At 52.2% G+C, this 22,082-nt stretch overlaps 2 protein-coding genes across 6 annotated transcripts in view; both read right to left on the bottom strand.

The window, feature by feature from the left end:
• The window catches only part of MOB3C (MOB kinase activator 3C), a 36,451-nt gene extending 15,068 nt beyond the window's left edge, over positions 1-21,383 (bottom strand). For 2 of the 5 annotated variants that reach the window (XM_055814994.1, XM_055814995.1), the window contains exons 1-2: positions 21,243-21,382; positions 13,737-14,236 (exon numbers count right to left, since the gene is read on the bottom strand). In XM_055814994.1, the coding sequence (XP_055670969.1) occupies positions 13,737-14,154 (418 nt within the window). In that variant the 5' untranslated portion in view covers positions 14,155-14,236; positions 21,243-21,382. The other 3 variants (XM_055814993.1, XM_027788306.2, XM_055814996.1) reach the window with 3 other exon arrangements.
• Positions 3,694-22,082, bottom strand: part of ATPAF1 (ATP synthase mitochondrial F1 complex assembly factor 1) — a 35,454-nt gene continuing 17,065 nt past the window's right edge. The window contains exons 12-14 of the mRNA XM_055814992.1: positions 21,880-21,937; positions 21,243-21,406; positions 3,694-3,896 (exon numbers count right to left, since the gene is read on the bottom strand). The gene's annotated coding sequence lies outside the window, so the exon portion shown is untranslated. The remainder of the gene's footprint in view (positions 3,897-21,242; positions 21,407-21,879; positions 21,938-22,082) is intronic.

Here is a 22,082-nt window from a genome sequence, read left to right on the forward strand (position 1 = left end):
CCTGCTCCTGACTCAGCCACTGAGCAGCCAGACAAGGTGGTGCAGCACTCAGAGCCTCCGTTTGCAGCTGCCTAGGGATTTGGGATGTGGAGCTGCTCCCAGCTCTTACTCCAAGAGTCGAGAGCCTCCTCCGGGAGGAAGACGTGGTTTTGGCAAGGGATCCCATGGTCACACTGCAATGCAAATGAGTGCTAATAACAGAGGGCCACAGGAAACCTGTGAGACTGAGCTCTGTTTAGGTTAACAGACTGTTTTCTTTAGCCAGGATGGCATCATGCCAGCTGCATTAGGAAGGTGCCCAGCTTTCAGCTGGCGGAAGATGGTATCTGTCCTTGCCTTAAGGAGCTCAACTAATAGCTTGCAAATCATGTACATTGCTGCAGCGAGGAGTCTGTGATTCTGTCTGCCTCATCAAGTTCATGGCTTCTGAATCTGTGTGCACACAGACCCCTCACACACCCCAGAGAAAGGTTTGCCACATTAAAATGTACTCCCAAAGCAGATTTCAAGTAGGAGTGGTCTGCAGAGAAGGAAGGATGCAACTCTGAAAAAAGGAGAACTAGAATAGTAGGATGACGCTTGAGTAACCCTATAAAAGGCCCTTTAGTAATATAACCAAGGGAGACAGAAGCTGCGGTGTCAGCTCTTCAGTGCTGAAAGCTTTGTTTTTAAAATCCATTGGGGGAGAGTGGCAAAGAGATGGCTTCTCTGTAGGGGTAACATGGAAAATCACTCAAGCACACAACCCTGCCATCAAATGAAAAGCCAATGCTCTGCCACAAAATCACGTTGCAAACAGGAAGTGTTTGCAAACATCTCGGAATGAGAAAGAAGAAGGGGTGAGAAGACTGTAACCATCCCATTGCAACAGCATCCAGCCTACCCAATTAGTGCAGCACCATGCACAAAAGCAGCCTTGAACGGGATGGGTTGGGGCAGCCAGTGGACCACCAAGCCATCTGTGAGTTCCTCAGGCTGGCCCCAAATGTCCAAAGCATTCATCACACTCTGGAAATCCCCACAGCTCTGCCTTGGTATGTAACCAGCTGGACCGCTGCCAGTGCTGCTGCCCAGCACCGTGACCTGCCCTTGTCAGGGAAGCAAGTGCACGGCTTCTCTCTGCCGTATTTCTTGATCTGTTAAGAGGGTGAATCACGTCCTTCCGCTAGTTCTGCCTGTACAAAGGATCCATCTCACTCTCGGCTCCCAAGATTTGCTGCTAAGAAATCACATCCCCAAAGAATCTTGACAAAAAGGAAACTGAGGCAGCAAAGGGAGATTCAGCCAGAGGCAGGCTTAGAAATTGGGAACTCACTCATCCCCCAGTCCTTGTGAGTTTTCTAAGCTTTTGGGCCTAATGGGACATTTTATGGCTGGGGAGGTGCTGGGGTTTTTCTTTCTTTATATCTGAAAACTGGGGCTCCTCACTAGAAAGCCCGCATCTGGAAAGTTCCAACCTTAATACAGCACTCAGAGACCTGCTGTCCTGCTCCAGATATGCTCCCTCCAGCTGCTTGGGGCTTTCCATAATCATGTGCAGGGAACAGGCACCTCTGCAGGCAGGAGTCTCCTCCCTCATGGGATTCATGGGGGCTAACTCTGGCCATCTAAATGCAAGGTTAGGACAGCTTTCTGGGCTCATGAGACAGTCAAGAGAGACTGAACCTCTCAAGGACAGTTCATCTCATCCCTACTGAGAGATTACCACCTTTCCAAAAAAGGTGCAGCAGAGGCTGGATGTTACTATTTGTGCATCTTCACAACTGCTGCTGAAGCAAAGCCAGAACAGCATGACTGCCAGGCTCCCCACATGCTCCACAGCACAATGCATCGGAGCCACACCAGGTTCCCAGGGGCTCATTGGAAAGCCCCTTGGATGTCCATGGAAAAACATCCCATTTTATTGCTTTTCCTGCCTGCAGCAGAGAGAAATGCTGGTGGAAGCTAGTGGATCAATCCTAACCCATACAGACTTTGGGACTGATGGCAGGGTCAAGCTGCAGCCTTCCTGGGTTAACAGCATGGCCAGCAGGACCATTTTCAGTTTTAGAAAGTTGTTTATAAGCTGCTGCAACTTGTCCCTCCCTCAGCTCAGCACTGCATCCCGGACACGGCTGTCCTCTGGTTGCAGGATGCTCTCATACACACCTACAGCAACTCATTGCCTGAGAGAAGGAGGTCTCCTGTGTGGTTGGGTCTGCTTGGGGCTTGGATGCCAGGCAATGGGCACACCAAGAAATGAGACACAGGTAGACCAGAGGTAAATGTGTCTCATTTCCTTGTAGTTTAACCCTGATTGCATCTCACGGGAAAATCTGTTCATCTTAGATTCATCCAGACCCATAAATCATCTCCTGTTGCATGTGAGTCACTGGCATTGAAAGCCTATTTAGCAATGTCAGCCTCTGCTTTGGCTGTTAGGTGCTAATTATTTAAATTAGCAAGCACCAGTCAAAGGAGATGACACCATTATGGGCTTATATCAAGGCTAAAGAAGTATGTAATGAGGAGTGGTGGTGAGGAAGACTTAACAGAGGACAGAGTGATGCTGAGCTGCCATTTTCTGGAGCTGAGGGCCATTGTGATAATGTAAGTCACAATCAAACTCTACAAAATAATGTAGATGCTGTTGTCATCCAAGTCTCCCCTGATTAGATCATCATCTCTCCATCCCCCCACATCACGATCAGAGCAGGCAGGCAGCAAATTGACTGATACAAATGAAAGCAGAGGAGTAGAGCGCTTAGCACTTAGGGGCAGGGGCATCCACCCCTCTCCACCCCCAGATACTCCTAAACAGACAGCTCATGCTGGGACTTTTCTCAGCTCTTTCTCTCTCTGGGTCTTGCCTTGCTGCTGGATATGGCCATTTCTGCACCCAGCCCTTATCACAGTGTGCTAACTACTGGGTTCCCTGTTAATTGTTCTCCCCATTGCAACATGTCCTCCCTAAGTCAGACCACACTCAACTTTGCCTGTGACACACTTGCTTCTCTTACAGAACTATGTGCATTTTCTAGTTTATGTGCCTGGGCTGTCTGGCCTCTGCTTCCTACTAGTCGTGCTACTTTCAAGGATTCTTGCTCTCTGCTTGGCTAATTGCTTCCCAAGGGAGGCTGCAGAGAAACTTGGGAGCTCCAGCTTGGCCTTTATAGCTGTTGTCTGGAGCTGCATGTCCTACTGGGGCTTGCCTTCCTGCAGCCTCATTGTAATTCACACTAGGATCTCAAGCAGGGACCTTAGTCTGCTAATTGGAAAACTCAGGACCGTGCAGAGGAGACCTTGGGTTCAAATCTGACCTCTAAAAGCCATGTGGACACAACTGGCTGGAAACACTTTGATGTGCAAATTGCATTAGAGCTACCAAGACAGTATAGAGGGACACTGTATTACGGTGGTCCTGAGGATACCAAAGAGCAATTCATAGACATGGCAGCAGAGGGAAAGTTTAAGGAGCGTTTTCAAAGGGTAAAGGTTTTCCTCAGTGTTGCTGGGAAGTTCTCTCTCAGAGCACTAAGGCCGATGGTTACAGGATGGAAAACGTGGGTGTGCTTCTGAGGTAGGGTAGCTGAAAGAGTCCAGAGAGGGTGACTGCACTGCTCAGAGTCCAGCCCCCACCTGAATCTACCAGCGCTGTGTTCAGCTCATGCCACTTTCACCCCCTCCACCTCCCCACCCCTCGGGCATCCTTACCAAAGGCTCCAGCTCCCGATGGTCAACGAGGCTGAACTCCCTAATGAAGTAGTAAAAGTGCTTGTAGCAGGTGTTGACGTGAGCCTCAGCACCCATGTTGATGATGCTGTCAAAGTGGTGGATGTAGACATGGACAAAGACACGGAAGAGACGGGTGAGGATCTTAGTGCAAACTTGCTGGAACTGCTTGGGGAAGGGAACACCTGCAAAGCAGAAGCAAGTTGGAAGCCATTTGACCATTTCCAAAAAAAACCCAGCTAGCATTTAAATGTCACTCATGCTTAACAGGCAGTCATGGACAATGAGGAAGAACTCAGTGGCTAATGTCAACAGCTACACCAGGGCAATGTGCCATCTAGCTCTCCTCACAGACTTCCTCATGGCACTCCCAGCAATTTCACACAGACATGGTCTGAGGATTTGCGGGATTGCCCTAGGAGAGAAAATTTCTCATCCGGTGGAGGAGGCCATGTCTCTCCACATCTGTCTCTATGCACAGCAATCTGGCAGAGGATCCTTCAGCCTACTCTCCCTGCCTTTCCCCTACGAGCCTGTGCAGACACAGCATAAGTCAAATTGTATTTACCCAGGTCCATGAACAAAACCAAACCTCCTTCCAGCAGAAAAGACACCTTCCTTGGTTCTCTGAATGAAAAGAACAGCTCATACTGTTTTTCTTCCCACACACACCCTCAAGCATCACCTTTGATGCATCAACAGAAAACAGGTGGGTTTGCTACCTTTTTTCCTGATCCTTGTTTCAAACAAATGTCTCATTAAAACAGGAAGAAAACTGCCCATCTTAATCATGTTTAGGTTGTAATTTCATTGCACCTGTCTGATGCGCCCGCCTGAAATGTCCTCCCAGGTTGTTTGAGAATGGGTCCCGCCACACCTTGGTGTATATTTAGCCTTGTCCCACCCAAGGACACAATTTCATACCCTGCATTTCTATCTGTTTAAATGCACTGCTATCACAGTGAAAATCTCAGAGGTGTGACACAGTCAGTGTCAGCAAGCCTGGGGTAAATCTCTACAGGAAGCATGGCTTTGAAACCCTGAACATATGTTTTTTGGGAGGAGGAAAATGAAACAACTGGAATTTGTTTTCCTGAAGCTTCTTCCTCTCCCCTGAGCAATTCAATGCAAATTTGCAAAGAACAAAATAAAAACCTCCCTTCCCACGGTTGTACCAGCCTCCTCCCTTAGCTTCTTATTAATGCAGCACATAACCTCTTAAAAATCTTTCCAAATAATCTCTGCTCAACCATAGCCAGTTCACACATTTTGCACTGTGGAAAGCATCAGCAAATCTCTCAGCTAAAAAAAAAATTTAAAATGGTAATTTTATCTTTGAATCTTTCTCATCAGCCTTACTAGGCAATTAAGCTCTTTTTCTCAAAGGCTCCTGGCAGTTTTGTTTCCCAGCAGCAGTGCCATGCCTCTCTCCTCTGTGGGAGGCAAATGCAAAGGGCCCGTGCCTCCAACATCACGCGTGGAGCCTGTGTTTTCAATGGCCAGGGTTCGGCAGGTGCCGAGTTCAGTACCGCAGCACTGAACAGAAAACGATCTTTGGTGTAAAAGAGTCACCCTGAGCCCAGCCTGGTCTCCCTTTGCTCCCTGCATAGCGAGGGCGCGGCAGGCAGGGCAGCAGCGCGTTGCTCACGCCACAGGCAGATGCCCCAGCCAGCACTTGGAGGAGGACACGTAGCTCAGCTCAGCATAATGTGAACACAGAGAGGTGGTTTGGGGACTGATTCGTGGCCGCTGCTGTGCAAAATGACGAGCAGGCTGCAGCCCCTGGGCTGCTCCCCCAGCAGGGACCTCCACATGACCCGTTTCACTGCCAGGTCTAACAGATCCCGTTAGGACTTTCGGGGAACGGTGTTTGCATCTGGCAAAGTACAACCAGGCTGTCGCCATGCCAGCAGCTTAGAGATGGTACTGGAGATCTGCTTCTGCCCCACACCCTTGACTGCAGAGCTCTCCTTGCCTGCCAGTCAGATAAGGGTGGGGATGAGAGAGAGATCTCCAGGTTTCCCTGCAGTCAGGAAGGACACGACGCTTTATCAATGGCTTCATTTGAGCTTTTTGCACTGAGTGAGAATTTGCTGAGCAAATAAAAGCCATAATCACCCAGCTGGGGACTCAGATGTGTAGTTAGGGTGGCCCCTGCAGACCAGCATTGAAGAACCAGTCAAGAAACATATTTTTTTTAATAAAGAAAAATTCATCGCAGCAAGTAATTTTTGATGAACACATATTGCCGGGCCCTGGCTGGGGAATACATGCTGTTCTGAACAGCCTGTCTCCCTGGGACCAGAGTCGAGCAGTCGCTGCTGGGAAGTCAGCAAAGTGCCAGCAGGCAGCCAGCAGCATGTTTGTGGCCTCCAGTTTGTCACTCGTCCCACTCGCCTAGTGCCTCCTCCAGTCAAAGCAGGCAGTGAGGAAGAACTCAGACCTGACCAGCTGCCAGGAGTTTATTGCCACACTGCAAAGAGCGATAGCGAAGGAAAGCAGCAAACCATAACCCAGTCCTGAACTCAGAAAGAAGTAAGACAGTGAGTGGACAGATCAGAAGGATCTCAGGCTCCAGGGCCGACAGCATCTGTGGTCCAGATGTTGCTGTTAGATGAGCCACCTCTAGAGCCGGCAGATGGTGGCAAGTAACTTTATACCACTTTTGTCCTGAGGTTAGCCAGAACCGTCTTGTCCTATAAATCAGCTGCCAGCAAGTCTTCATGGACAAGCTGGCAGCTGAGAGACTTCGAGGTGAGACACCTCCAGCTACATCCTGCGCTCTCCAAAAGCAGCGCGTGCATCAGGGAACAGATATTTAGCATAAATCAGAGAACAGTTTGGGTAGGAAGGGACCTTTAAAAGTCATCTACTCCAAATCTCATGACCATCAGCAACTATGAGAGCTGCTGAGATACCTAATACCTAATGATGCCTGGAAAGATACCATCAAGCTTCCAGGACCTAAAAGTACCCTTTGGGCTACCTAGCACTGTGCTTTCACACGAACCCAGCAGCAGCAGCTCCCGGGAGGTGAAGCTGGGCTGCTCTTCTTTGTGTCCATCACAAGGTGTCAGTGTGTGGCTGGCTGTCGCTGATGGACTTCTACAGGTGACCCCTCACCCGACCATGTCATGGACACCACCACCCACTATGGTCCTTTGGGTCTAGGGGTCACTGGGGTCCTGCTCTGGCTCTTCCCCCCGGCATCACCCTTCTCACTCATACACACGCCCAGGGAGGCAGGGGCAGCCGCAGCAGCACAGGACACGACCCTGGGCCCTGGGGTCCTGCTTCCTCTGCTGGTGCTGCAGCCATGTCTGTGTGCCTCTGCCAGGACCCTCAATACAGGCTACGGATGCTTGGCTGGACCCTGCATCTGGCACAGGGGCCTGTGCCAGCTGATCAAAGCGCTTCCCCACGGGAAGGAAGCAGGGTGGATATCTGATAAGCAGGTTGCCTCTGCCAGCAGCAAGTCATGCCTTGCTGCTGATCTCCACTGACTTGGAAAGCAAGCCACAGCAGCCACAGCAGGCACTGGCCACGCTGGCGAGGAGCTGGAAAAATTCCCCATCCCCTCGCCCAAAGCTGAAAGGAAAGGGCTTTCCAGTAAAGGCTGCATCTGACCAACCTGGGGAGAGCAGCAGAAAGATCCGGCATAAATATGGCTTGCCCTAGGTCACAGCTGCTGGTGCAGCGGATGTCCAACAGACAAGGCATGTGACATCCTCTCCAGCATGCAAGGGGACACAGCGAGAGCAGGCTGTGCCTCCTCCCTGCAACCAGGCGCACACTGCAGCCAGCACGTCCCAGCAAGAGGGAAGCCCTGGGACAGGGATCTCAGCACTGGCCACACACTGGTCCTGCCCTTGCTGATGTTTAGCTTTAAACCGAGCAGCTGAGCTCCCATAAGTTCATTTCAGAGCCATCCTGGCTGCTAGAAGGGGTCACCCTGACAGCAAGTAGGGAGCAATGGGGCCCCAGGCATGAAGGGTGGCAGGCTGCTCCCCTCATGGCTCCCACCTCCCTGTCAGGCTGGGCCAGGCAGTGGCAGAGAGACCCCAGTAGCGGCCAATGCACCGATAAGCAGCACCTGGGAGCAGGGCAGTGGTGGCCCTTGCTTGGGGGTCTTCATCTTGGAGGTGGTGCACGGTGGCATAAACCAGCAGGAGTAGCAGCTTGGTGAGATGCACGGATGAGGCTGGTGGGATTGACTGCATGGCTGAGATGACCTTGTTAGCAGATGTATGGCACGCCAGGGGAAAGTCAGGATGAAGCCCCAGGTTTTGGCAAAGCACCCTGGCAGGTGCTGCTGATGGGTTTTGCTTCACCCTCCCAGCCCTACACACATACTGGGACCCAGCAATGCCATTCCACTGCATCCCACTGATGCTGGTCCCAGCTGCCCCAAGGGGCAGCAGAACACCACAAAACCCACCTGGGCTGATTGAAAGGCATTGAAATTACTTTTACATTTAATTCACTGGTGCTCACCATCCAGCAACCTTGGAGAAAGCAGCAGCAAACCCACAATCTGGCAAGCAGTAACCCTCTGACTCTTGCGTGATGACGAGGAGGGGACCACAGGATGCAACGTGAGCTTGCTCAGATACTGGGAAAAAGATTTATACACAGGGTCAGCTCTTCTCCTCCACCCATGATCACAGGTGTGCACTAACCAGATACTCCACACAGACCAGACAGCCAGCAGCTGGGAGCATCACCTGTCCCAGGACATAAACGCAGCCCGGTCCCAGGAGGAGTGGAGCAGAGCAGCCATCCACAGCGCAGCAAAGGGAGAACCTTACTCATGCTCCAAGCCAGGGCAAAAGCTGTCAGGTACAATTTCACTCACTGCAACACAGCCAAGGCACCGGCAAGCAGCATGACTCACAGCCCTGAAATGAATTAGCACCTTCAGTTTACCTTGGATGTTTTGCTTCAAAACCCCAAGATGTGATTTAATGCTCTGAGAAATCTGTTTTCCCTACTCTGTGCTGATTGCTTCAAAACATAAGGAAACCATGTGGGACCACGTGTAAAAGGAAATGAAAATGAGAGGTAACAAAGTGCCTGTGCATACGGAAAGGGACTGTGAATGGCTTTTGGATCTCTCCTGCCATCTCTCCCATCCCTAACCCTCATGCTCCAGCCAATTTAATTTTTTCATGATGAATCAGTACTGGGAAGCTATTTTGCTTCTTGGCAATTGTATTTTTTTCCTCTGCAAAAGCAGTAATTCAATGAACTACATCATGAATTATTGTTGTTGTTGTTATTTCTCTACTCCATTTTGGCCACCCTGGTGTTCAGTGATTCATTTTTTCCTAAAAATAAGTCTTTAAAGCCCCATTTAAAACTAATGGCATGATGGCAGCTGCAAGCTGGTGTGGTGTTAATTTTGGAAGAAAATAGGCAGAAAAAAAGACAAGTCATGTAAAAAATAGCCAGCTGAGAGAACGGCAATAATTAGCTGAATTCTGCACATTTTTCTCCTGTCGTTATGGGGAGAAAGTATTGGATCATTTTGCACCAAGTTTTCTCTGTTTTTTATAATTGTTTTGGGACCACGCTTGAATGGCAGAGCTTGAGTTTTGAAATGCTTTCCAAGAACTCTTCCAAAATCTCCTGTGACTGATGCTCTTTAGAGCTGCAGGCACATTTGGCAGAGAGCACGGGGTGTTTCCGGCGCTGAGTCTGATCCAGACTCTGCGTCTGCTCTGATTTAATAACGGCGAGGTTTCAGAAGCCGTGATGGTGCTGATGTAGGATGCCTGGCCTTGTGCAACCAGCAGGCTGATGCTGGGCTGACCAGTGCCAATGCAGCCGACTGCCATGGGCCCGGCAAATCCCATCCACCCTCTTCCCCAGTGCGCTACTGCCCCACAGCACCTCCCTAAAACCAGGCACCGCAGAGCAGAACGATGACTGGGAGGAACCAATATTTTCCAGGTGGTAATTTGTTCATGTGGCCACTCACTGAAGAAATCTACTGATATAGTTTTACCAGATGGTAAAAATACACCTGTAGAATCATTTATTCTTTTCCCTGCATGGGAACAATGTTCATTCTCCATCTAAATGTATTTTTCAGGACAGCCACATTAATTGGAAGAGTGGAAACAGAGTGCTAACGTATGCAAACTGATACAGGTCATCTGGGAAAGCTGCTGCTGCTGTAGATTTATAGTGATCAAGATGGCATAGCTCACTCCATGCAGGGATTTGTCTCATCTTGACTGGCAGACAAACAGGTTTCCGCTCCAGAAGAACGATTATACAACAAAGTCTTTAAGTGGGACCGAGCCCTGCAGGTGGATTTCCCTTAGGTTGGGGAAGACACAGTATCTCTCCTCAACCCCTGCTGCGGTACACAGAGGGCTTGGCAGCCCCCCCAGCCCCATTAAACCACCACAAGGATTTTCTACTGGTGCAAGTGTGCCATCCGAGGGCTGTGGTCCTGCTGGTTAACTCTGCCAGGTCACAAGCTGTCTGCTGGCATCAGGCTCCCTTGCTGCTGTTTTGGATATCAGCTGCATACACTCTGCATCGCACAGCTTGGCTAAACCAAAGGTGTTTGTCACCCAGGTTGCTCTGCTCCCCTCCCACCTCTGACACACGCTGAAGGAACAGATGCTTTAGTGGTGCATATCAGCCCGGTTCTGCTCCAGTCACCGAGAGTTGTGCCTGTTTACCCCCGGCAAGGACTCCCTCATGATGCCAAAGGATGCTGTAAGCCCACAAGCCAGTGAACCATCTGTGCTCATTTCCACCTGAGCCTCTCAACCCAGCGTGAAGGATTTCCCCCCTTTGACCCATGAAATACCTCTCCCTTAACTGCCAGGACAGCCATGAGCAAGCCCCACTGAATTGCATGCTGCTTCAGGCTTTGTGGCTTTTGGATGGAAAAGGATGCTGAGGTTAGCCTCAGGCAACATCAGCAAATTTGGGGAACACTTGCTGTTTCTTAAAAAAGAAAAAAAGAAAAAGTCAATTTTGTCTGTGGTCAAGTGGCCTTAGCCAGGGAGATCTTTGTACTGGGACAGTTTTATTGCGCATAGCAAAGAGGGGCCGGGAGGTAAAGCTGAGATGCACAAGGCTCATGAAACACCTGCTGAGATGGTGGTCGGCTGTCCCAGTGGACCTCTTCGGTACAAGCAGGAGTGGAACAAACCTTCACGCTAAATCCCATCTCTGCTGCTAATATTGAAGAGCCTCACTGCAACTCAAAGCATGAAATATAAAATCTCCCCCCATCACCTCATCAGACTCCTTTCCCCTCCTTAAAACAGCTCACATCTCCCCTATGTCCTCTCGGTGCCTCATTCCCCTTGTCCTGGGTCTTTTTGCAAGGGGTTGGCTCCCTAGGAGGAAGGCTCAGCATCCCTGTTTTTTCGCCTGGTCCCTGAGCCCTGCATCCCTCCCCGCTGTGCATCCCCCAGGCTTGCCCATCATCTGGCGAAGCAATGAAGAGCAGCCCGGCAGGAACAGGCAGATGTGACATTTCCCTTCAGCCAAACACCTCCATCTTCTGAAATGCCAGAGCTGCCAAGCAATCACCCAGCACACAAGGCAGGCCACTGAAAGGCAGTTAATTGGGGACACACTGACAACAAAGTGCCACCAGCTCCCTCCTCCCCCTGCCTCCACAACAGCCTTTCATGCATTTTAAAGTGTGATCTCTTTCCTAAGAGAACTAACGGAACTAAGCTAAGTTTCCTTTCACATGTGTGAGGCCAGAGCCACCAAGACACGCTGGCAAGGGGACTGAAGTCACTCAGGGACACAGGGGTCCTCACAACAAAGAGGTTTGGAAGAGGCACGCAGGAGTGGCTTTGGAAGAGAAAAAAATGGGTTTGCCCCATGACTGCTTGCAGCCAGCCCATACCTCACCCAGAACTGTCCCCATGCCAAAACAAAAGAAATGGAAACCAGAGGCACCAGCCATTCCTCCCCAAGTTGAGACGTGTTACACTTCAGAGGGAGAAGTGCCAGAAATCAGGTGAAAACCAGGAGGGCACGACTGTACTTGGGTTTTGCATCGCAGAGGGAGATGAGGGGTAGCAGAGGGTGCTGCGACACCACTATCCCTCCCCAGCTGCCTGTATTCTGCTGTATTAAGACTCCTTGTAGCTCTGACTCCCCAAGGCAGCTTTCAAGCATCACATCCCAAATCCCACCTGAAAGGCATGAAATTGGACCAGGACACTGTCCTTTCTGGATGGAGGGAAAACAGCGTAAATCCACATCTGTGCCCCTGCTTTTAATGGTGCGCAGAGCTTCTCCTTGGGAACAAGCCGCTTGGGGAAGAGGCAGCCCGTACCCTGTGGCTGCTGTTTCGCCCCTCGGCAGCAGCAAGCCTGCGCCCAGCTGCAGCCAGAATCAACGTCGATTTTGTTGTCCCCAGCAGAGCTGGGGCTGCCGGCACAGAGCATCCTGCGCTGACACTGTCAGCCAGCCACACATCCAGACTCCTCCATCTGCCACGATGCGTGGAACCCACTGAGCCCACGAGGGAGGGATGCCTCCGTGGCACAGCAGATGCCCCCAGTGAATCCCAGGGGATGGCTCCCTGGCGTGCACTGAAGGCAGCCTGTCTGCCTGTCCTCGCCCAAGGATCTGGCACTGCACTACCCAGCTCTGCCCCAGACTGCTGGCAAGGGGAAGGCAGCAGCAATTGCCTGCAGGTCTTGGCTTCAGGTGATGGAGGGAGAGAGAAAGAAACCCCCAGAGGGGCAGTTGTACCACCATAACCCCAGGCAAAGCCAACGGAGCCAAGTCAGACCAGGGGTTTGGGGGGCCACCCCATCCCAGCTGCCAAAATTAATAGTTAACCAGCCTACCAGCACTGCCTCTCCTCTTGCCTGCAGAGAGCCGCAGCCCCTCCAAGGACCAGAGACTTTCTCGAAAAAGACACGCAGCTAGATGCTACAGCACAGCCAAATGGGGCTACAGCAGTCAGTGGCTGCCAGCAATCCCACATAGACCATTTTCTTCAATGTTTTCCAGCATATTAATAAAAATCCTGATCCAAAACTGCACTGATTTCATACAGCTCTGTCAGCTCTGCTGCTTGAAAAACCAAAAAAGTCAAGCAGACTTGCAAAACCATGCTTGCCTTCCCCCTCCCCCCTGCACTGAAGCTCCTTAAATCTTCTTTTACATTCAAGTAGCTTTGTGTTTCATCTGAAAAGCAAGTGCTCCAAGGCATAGCCTGAGGCTCTGGCAGCCCCACCAGGTAAGGCATCAACTCCAACCCTTGAACTCATCTCCCCAAACAACAAGAAAGTGGCTAAGTAGCAGGGCTAATACTAGCCTTGGCAGCTGCCAAGTGCTGGAAGTCAGCAGCAGAGGGGTTAGTTTGCAAGTTGTGTTGCCTTTGGCAGCTGCTGCAAGCTCCTAAGGCCCAACTTTTTGAAGGGGCGCATCATATACCCTGGGGGTTGACAACTGGAAAGGCCAGATCCCGGGGACAGGCATCTCCACTCAGGCAACACCTCAGCTAAATAGCAAGATGTGATGTATAATCAGGGCTGAGATGAATTAGCATAGATGGAAAGGAGCTGAGAAGTGAAGCAGCAAGGTGGGACGAGGGTTAGACCTTGGAACCATGAACCTACCTGGAAAACTAGAAAGAAATTGAGTCAGTTGAGAGAAGAGCATGCTGCAGGGGTGTGATGACAACTCTAACGAGCCCAACTGTGGCTCAGCTCCTTGAGGAAGAGCAAGGAAGCTGACAACCTACCAAGCCTCAGTTTTCACAAGCGCAGCATACCTGGAAAAAGTGCAAGCACAGAAAAGGACAGCATTGTTTTCCACATCCCCTAGGAGCAGAAAGAGGAATGCCAAGCTCAATTAACAGCAAAGGGGAATGGGACAGATACCGAGGAACACCTGGAACAGGAAGGGCCACGATCCTTGAGGTTGCAAAGCTTGGCAATACCAGCCCTGAGGTGCACCGGCAGCGTGGGAAGCTGCACCAGTTACGACCCCAGCCTTCTTGTGAAGAACCAGCACACACTCACCTATCCTGGTGGGGAAGATGTCCTCGTTGTTAATGAGCATCTCAATCCAGTCCATCAGCATACACATGTACTGTGGAGCCGACAGCTTGGTTGGCTTCTTGTATTTGCTGTCATCCTGCCACCTGTACTCATACTTGAGTCCACCGGACATGATGGGGCAGCTTTTCTCCGTGCAGTACTCCGACATGGTGCCGTAGATGAGGTTGATGCGGTTGAAGAAGTCCACTACGTGCACAGCGATCCAGTCATTGATGCTCTCGCCAGGAGGCAGCTGCACCACTGCTTTCAGGTCCAGCCCGGACTTGAGGGAGGCCTGGGCTTTCTTGTACAGCTCAAAGCGCTGGGTGCCCGGCTCAAACTTCTTTCGGGGACGAAATGTTTTGTCTTTGTTGAAGACTTGCTTGAGACACAACGCCATAGCGGGCAGGGCTGCCCAGAATGAGGGCAGAGGCTCAGCGCAACGTGAAACCCAAGTCTGGGGTCTTCAGGGGTAGAGGTTTCTGGGAGGAGAAAAAGATTTTGGTCACATATGAAGCCAGCTGCATGCACAGGCACGCTTGCAGGGACGAGTTCGCACCAGGATGCTGACTGACCCTGCTGCTCTGGCAGCACATGGGGACGGAGATTTAGGGTGAGTTCCTGGCCCCTCCACACCCACCAGGGTGACCTGGAGCAGCTGCTGCCACCTCGAACAGCAGCTCCCAGCACTGGAGAGTGTGAGCGCTGCCACACATGCCCTGTGCAAGGCTTGATGGTAGACAGAGCCCTTCCTCCCTCCTGAGCACACCAGGCTCAGCAGGCTTCAGCCGGCCTCTTACCTCCAGGGCTTTTACCAGTAACCATTGCAATAAGGCAAGAGCCGTGATATTGCCAGAGTTCACCAGCCTCGGCAGTCCCAACCTGGTGGCCATTTCCTCTTCCAGCAAAGGGGAAGCATTTATTTCCCAGGAAGTTCCAGCACAAATAATCCCCGACCCTGCCGCGGTGCCTGGCAAGCAACGCCCCAGGGACCACGCTGCGACTGCAGCTGGCTGCTGGTTCACACAGCCCCGGCACCGAGATCAATGGGAAAAGGGGGGATTATTTTTGTTGTTTGTCCAAAAGAACAAAACCCGCATCCAAAGAAGGGAAATGGCAGCTCAGCACAGCAACACGATGTGCCAGGATGCAGCCGGCCCTCCAGGCATGCACACAATGCACACAGGAGTGTTGGTGGGTGGCGTGGTGAGCTGATGCTCCAACTGCCTGGGTCTGGAAGTCACAGCTCAGCAAAGCGCTGAGCTCACCCCTTCCTCTCTGAGGTTAGCAGCACAGACCAGGCCTGCGGTATTTCCCCTTTTTCCCCCCCCCCCCCCACTTTTCCTCCCTGAAGCTCCAGTGGAAATCCCATCCACCCCAGGCTGTCCTGGACAGGCTGAAATTGTGCATTTCATTAACCTGCACTCATTCCCAGTGGTGGTAACATGAGATCAAGGCCCCCTTGTGCTAAATGCTTTGCTGGGGCTTCGGGAAGAGAAACCCTCCAACAGCCTCCCCCCTTACAGGAGGAGATGGAAAAAGGCTTAAAAAAAGGAAGAAAAAGATTCATGGAAAGGGGAAGTGACTTACCCAAAGTCACAAGCAGGAGGGGATGGTGCCCTAGCAAAACTTGGATGCACATTCATCATTAAAAAGACAGCTTTTAGCTAAAAGCTTGCTATATAAACTTTTGTTTTCTAAACTTAGTCCCAAGCCACAGGCAGATCCCATTTTGCCCAGCAGAGACCAGCTAAACACCTTACAAGAGAAACCCTATGCTTCCCTCAAAGCCCACCCACAGGGGCATCACTGGGAGACGGCAGGACCTCATGATCATCCCAAACACTGGTAGGATCTGCCCGGTGGGGATTTCTACACCACAGCCAGCACGTGGCTGTGAGGGGAAAACCCTGGTGTGGGTGCAAACTCTCACGTGGGTGGAAACCCCGGCATGAGTGCCGTTACGTTACTGCACTAACCACTCTCCCGCAGGCTGGAGTGGTGCTTTGCCACCAGTATGTAGCTCACAGCATGGTGGCACCAAATCCCACCATGCTCTGCTGTGTCCAGGTACAACCAGACCTGAAACCGTAGGGGTTTAGGTGCTTTTTGTGCCATGAAGCAGGTCACAGCCATCGCGCAATGTTATGCAGTGTGACTTTAATAGCAGGGTATCTCCAAACCTTACCTAGCTCGTGTGGCTGGGTGGGTATTTTTTAATGGCTCCAGCCCTGTTGTCCTCATGTATTGCCAAAGGGCAATGATGAGGGGATGTTTCTTGGATGCTTTTCCCTCCCCTGTCCCAAGCAGCTGACCCCAACCATGTCAAAGAATTTGTTCCTCACTTCAAAAAAAAAAAGAACCACGAGCTCTCCAAAATGCCAACCGAGGAGCCAGCAGTAGGAGGGGAAGGGTCTCTGGTACGGCAGCCCAATAGAGGCCAGAGGACGCTGGGCACAGCAAGGCTGTAAAGAAAAGCCCTTATCCGGGGCTTCCCACCCGGCTGTCAAATATTCAAGGCACATACTGTTGATAACACCTCTAAAAAAAGCCTCCTGGGGATTTTGCTAGTCCATAACAGTTTCTCAAATACGTACATATACATACATATATGTTTATATATAACTACTGCAATGGGGATACTCATCTAGTAACATAGGAAGTGCTGGGATATCCTTCAGGACGAGGGATCCAGCAGGGTCTGCCCGTATGGAGGTAGGCGTGATGGGGCGACCAGCGCCCGGCCCTGCAGCCAGCGTGCGAGGGAAGGGGCCAGCAGCGCCTCTGCTGCTATCACCCCCCCTCAAAGCACTCATTACCAAGTGGCTCTGCCACCAAGCCAGGACATGGGGCTGTCCCTGCCTTGCTGTTGTCCATACCTTCATATGTGGATTTTTCCCCCTCTCTCCTGTCACACCAGCCGGTGGCAAAGGGCTCTAGCTGAAACATGAAGGCCATTAAAATAAGCAAAAATAAACAATTGTGCTCCTAATGAGAAGTCAGGATTTCCCCATCTGATGTTTTGCAGCTTCCCAGGATGGGGATGAAGCAGCACCCACCAATCTGTCCTGCAGCTCACTCTTCCCTGGCCCCAGCAGCCCCTTTTCCTAGCACCCGAATAAAGCCCTGTGACTGCCACCCCGCAGGGCTGGACGGGCATCAGATGGCACCATGCCAAGCCTGGGTCCTCGGTCTCTTTTCTGGGAAGATGGAGGATGAACAACTTGGTTATCCCTATGTCTATACTGGACCATCCCCACCAGGTTGCACAGTCCCTCCGGGTTAACATCAGTACAGACAGGGCTTGGGATCTAACCTAGGAGGTTTCCCTGGGACTTCAGCAAGGCAACTCGTGCCAGCAGACATTTTTCCGTGTCACCACTTCTGTTGGCCTCGGCTCCATTCGCTCTGCTCCAGGAGCTATTGCTGTTTGCAGGCTCTCCATGAAGAGACGGGGTTGTTTCCGGGGTGATGAGAAGCCACCCCAGCAGATGATATCCCATCAGATGTGTCACTTGCAGGGGCCATCGGCAGTGAAGTCAGTTTTCCATTAATACTGGGTGGGGGTGGGGTGTCCCGGTAACTCATCCCACAACTGCATCTCTGCATCATCCACAACTGGATCTCTGTTACCCTGCAAGCTGCTCTCACCCATTAGGCAGGTGGGAATGTGCTTCATGCTTCAGTACCATTCAAATAAAACACCAGTTCAAAAAAACCCCAAAACCCAAAACAAAAAACAACGAAAAAAAAAAAAAAAAGAGCAACAGACCTGCTAAGTATCTGCCAGGTGTCTTCCTACCATTCCCGGGAGTGGGGAAGCAAAACCCATTGCTGCCCAAGTGCTCAGAGCAGAGCTGTCCCCTGAGCCCACAGGATTCCAGCATGGCATCTCTGCTCCCCAGGCAGCAGTGCACACCGGGGCAATGAGCAGTTTTGCTTTCAGGATCCTCATCAGCATAACTACCAAATTACCAAGTCATTAAAAGGCCTTGTCAATCTAAACTGGAGAAAAGTGTTCTCCAGAAATTAAATTTAATGCAAAGCCAAAAAACACATCCTGGGATTTCCTACCCGAAGAAGCAGAGATAGGCACCAGACAAAGAACAGATCTGTTGCCTACTTCGGTCCAAAGCTTTTTCTGTCAAGAGAGATCGAAGTGCAGGGAAGGATGTGAGCAGTGGAGGGAGGGAGCTGCATGGAGGCCAGGACCAGGGCTTGAAATACCAGCCACGGCTCTTGCAGCTGGGGTGCTGAGATGGGACATATCAGCTTGGAGCAAACAGGCTCTGCAAAGTCACGGATGCCCCAGTTTCCCCTAGGGCAGGGACCCAGCACCTGCCCCCACTTTATGGGAAGAAAAGCAAAGCCCTTTAGGAACGGACCTGGACACATCCTGAGTCTAACTGGTGGAAAAGGGCATCAGCAGCAAACACAAGATGAGATTTTCCCAGTGTCCACCTTTATGCATCTGACTCGGCCAGTGCTCTTCCATCACCAGCCAAGTATTTGGGACAGATCCATGTAAAGAGATGGAAAATGGGAGATTTTCCAAGGTTTAGCTGCAGCACAGAGTTCAGCTGAGCCTGATGTTCAGGGCTGTCGCATTCCTGGAAATCAGGCTGTGGTCTGCTGGGGCTTAGGGTGGGACAGAAGACCCGTCCAAGTCCAAATCGCCACTCGCACTGCCTGTTTTGGGAAATCCAAAGGGCGAGCTGCCATTCAATGAGCTTAAACAGCAGCTTTCTATGACATGACCGTACACATCCCGCTGCCAGCCCGTGCCAGCAGGGCCTGGACCGGCGCCGCGGCGGCAGCCTGCAGGTCTCTGCCTTAGGTTCCCACGTGCAAAATCAAAGCTTTCCCAAGAGGAGCCTCGGCAAAGGCTGCAGCCCCCCTTCACTGCACCGCAGTTCCCATCACGGGGTGGTGCCAGCACCCTGGGGGCTCTCACATCCCTTTCTGAAGCATCTGCAAACCCCCAAATCAAACCTCACCCTGCTCCTAGGAGCGGGCAGAGAGTGAAGCAGGCAGCCACGGAGCTGGCGAGTTTCTGCGCTGTTACCCTGTGTCCTCACCGAGGACAGTCAGAGGAGCATGAGCAAAGCTGCTGGGTGGAAAGAGGCAGCTGCTTCCCATGGGATGTCCACGCCATGGATGCTCGGTGCTCACCCCCATCCATGCTCCCAAAATAGCCTAGCTTTGCAGAGGGCTGGCTACAAACCCAGCTGAGCGGCCACAAAACCTCGTCCACAGCTGTGAAGGCTGCTGGCTTCAGTCCTGCCCCTGTTTTTACCAGAAGCAACAGAAACAAAACTTAGTTGAGTTTAGCAAGAACCAAACGAGCACAGGGTTAAGCACCGCAAGGCCAAGGCAGAGCTGCTGCCCGGGATGTAGCAGGCAGAAACACGTGAAAAACTGATTTCCTAGATTGCTGGCAGACCCAGAGATGAAAGGAAATGAACTGGATGAGAGGGGGTATAAGTTCAGGGTCAAGCTAAGCCGCTAATTTCAGATTTGAGGGTTGTTTTGGTCTTTTACTTAAGCTTTTTTTTTTTTTCTTTTTTTATCATTTGAAAACCACAGAGGAACACAGCAAGGCAAAGGCTTTGTTGTAAATTAAAAACAACTCTGAAAGGTCTGTTTAGAAACTGGCAAACAAAAGGGGAAAGCAGGCAGAGCAGCAGGAGGGGGGCTTCCTCCCCCGGGTCCTGCAGGCATGACGCAAGGTGTGGGTTTGACCCCAAGTAAGCTTTAGTCAGAAACTCAGCAGAAAGGATCAGTCAGACACACTGCCAGTCTTCTGCCTCAGCTTCCCCAGTTTCAGAGCTGCTTTCCCTCCCCAGGCTGCCTCTGTATTAAGGGCTGCAAAAGCAAAAGCTTCAGGGGGAAAAGTGCTTTGCAAGCGCCCCTGGGAAGCATTGATGATTATGGAGGGTAAGAAGAGAGAAAGGCTCTGACACCTGCACCTCCTGTGGCTCCGGTGCTGAGCGCATGCTCTCTGGATCCAGCCCCAGACAGTTAAACACTTGCACAAGCCTCTGACTGGAAACCGCAAGCGGCTGCTTTAGCTCCCACCGCTTTGGGAAGAGGCCATGGAGGGAAAGCACAGGTCCATGCAGCTCCAGCCACTCAGAGCAAAGTGTAGTTTAAATAACTACCAGTTCTGCGCATCCCCATCGGGCTTCCCCGGGGGGATCTTGCCTTCAGCCACCTAGATCTCTACTTCTGCTTCCCTGCTTTAGGGGATTCCCTTCTGCTCACCACAGGCAGCAAAAAAGTCCCCTCTTGCCCTGTCCCCGGTAGAGGAGCAGGACAGGCATCGGCTCGGTCACCCTCTGCCAAAGCACCAACACAGTCAGCCAGCCTCCAGAGGGACAGTCTGACCAGAAACCACCTGGCCCTGGGGCTTGGCTGGCTTTTCACTGCTCTTAGGAAGCATCGCTGTCTGGCTGCTGATTTGACAGCCCTGTCTCTGAGCTTTCCTTCTAGCCCCAGAGGAATCCTGTTGCAAAGTTTGGTCTTCAGCCTGTCCTAGAGCATCTCTGCAAGCAGGGCTTCCTCTTGGTGGACTTGCACCCCGAAGACCAAAGCAGCTTTCCCCAAGCAATCCTTGAACTGCAGCCACCCCAGCCCCAATCCAGGCAGGGGCTGTGGGTGCACGGTGCTCCCAGGGAAGGGAACGTATCCCCTGTTTTCCAGCCTTTGTAATAGCCACGCCTGGTTTTAATTGTCTAAGGAAGGGGGGCTGCAGAAGGAGGATGCTTGGGAGCACAGTCTCGGGGCACTGGCCCTGCTCCGTCTGTGACTCCTGCTGGAGCCAAGCCCCAGCTGGGCTGTCCGTGAGAAATGGGGTTATTGGCTGCTGATCCCAAATATAACCCAAACGATGGAAAATTCCAGGAAACGAGCCAAGACAAGATGCCGGGAGGGGGATCAAGGCCCAGCACGCAGGCTGGGAGAGCTGCAGAGAAGCCCTGGGCTCTCAGCATCATCTCTCTACCACCAAATCCTCCTCGTGCAAACCTCCCCATTGCAGCAGAAACCCACGAGAGGTGCAAGCATCCTCTGATGCAGCCTCTCAGCACCCGTCTCTGGAGCAGCAGCAGGACTCAGGCTCCCCGCCACAGCTGGGGGTAGCTGCTAGCAAGAAGCCATGCCAGTGCTTCCCCTGGCTCATGTGGCACTCGAAAATTCCCAGCTCATGCAAAACAGACCCAGCATAGCTTCCAGGAGTGGGACCACGCACACTTTGGCTGGCCCCCCACTCTCCCACTCCTTGTCCTGCCTCCCTGCCACACCACCAGCAAAACAGCAGCTCCCTGGGGACCACAGCCTGGCCCAAAGGTACCAAAACGTTTTTTCCTGAGTCACCCAAGATGCCCCTAAGCAGAAAAGCAAAGCCTCATCTCTCCAGGCTAGAGACAGCATGTCCAGTTCATTTTGGGGGGATGATACCATGGGGCTGGGGGGGCTTTTTAGGGGTACCTCATTCCTGGGGGCTGAAATCTTGCTGCTGCCACCAGTGACTTGCTGGGAGTCCTGCAAAGAGGTGTCCGATGGCCTCCGTGGCACCCGACTGCTGTGGCTCAGTCCCAAGAGTGATTACTCCACCATCAGAGCCATAATCCCAAACACCAGGAGCTCCAGGCCTGTGAGCTCAGGGAAGAAGAGGGGAGGAGATAAACCAGCTGCTGAAAACCCATCTCCACCGCTCGCTTTCAGCCAGTTTCCCCTGCCCACAACTTTCTGCCCTCCCTCTGACACCAGCAGAACCACTGCCAGGACTGTCCCACTGGGGAACGGGTCCCTGCCCACACCGCGTGCTGCCTTCCCTGCGGGTCCCCCTTCCCCTGCGCGCTGCCGGCCAGCTCCACTACTGCCTGCCCTGCCGCCGCTGGCTCCCCGACCCTCCCGCATCCCCCAAACAGGCTCCCCTGGGATTTACACGCTGGCAGCTGAGCCGAGACACGCTAGAGAAAGGGGAAGAGCCTTCTGCAGGCATCTGTCCCTGGCTGGGCAGAGGATTGCTCTTTCCCAGGCTAACCCCAACCAGGTCTCGCCCAACCCGTGCTTAAAAGCACCCCAGGAGCATCCTCAGGGGTTTTCCACCTCCAGGACTCACCTCATCCCCTGGCACGCCCGGCTTCCAGCCCCAAATCCCTTCACTGCGATTTCTGCTCCTACCGAGGAAAAAGGAAAAAAAACCCCAACTTTAAAAACTAATAATGACGCCTCCCCGTTGGGACTGTGGGCGGTTCGGAGCTCGCAGCGGCAGGGAGAGCTGCTGCGCTCCGGCACTCGCCGGGCTTTTGGTGGAGAAACCCA

Source organism: Falco peregrinus, chromosome 10, assembly GCF_023634155.1.
Source record: "Falco peregrinus isolate bFalPer1 chromosome 10, bFalPer1.pri, whole genome shotgun sequence".
NCBI classification, from domain to species: domain Eukaryota; kingdom Metazoa; phylum Chordata; class Aves; order Falconiformes; family Falconidae; genus Falco; species Falco peregrinus.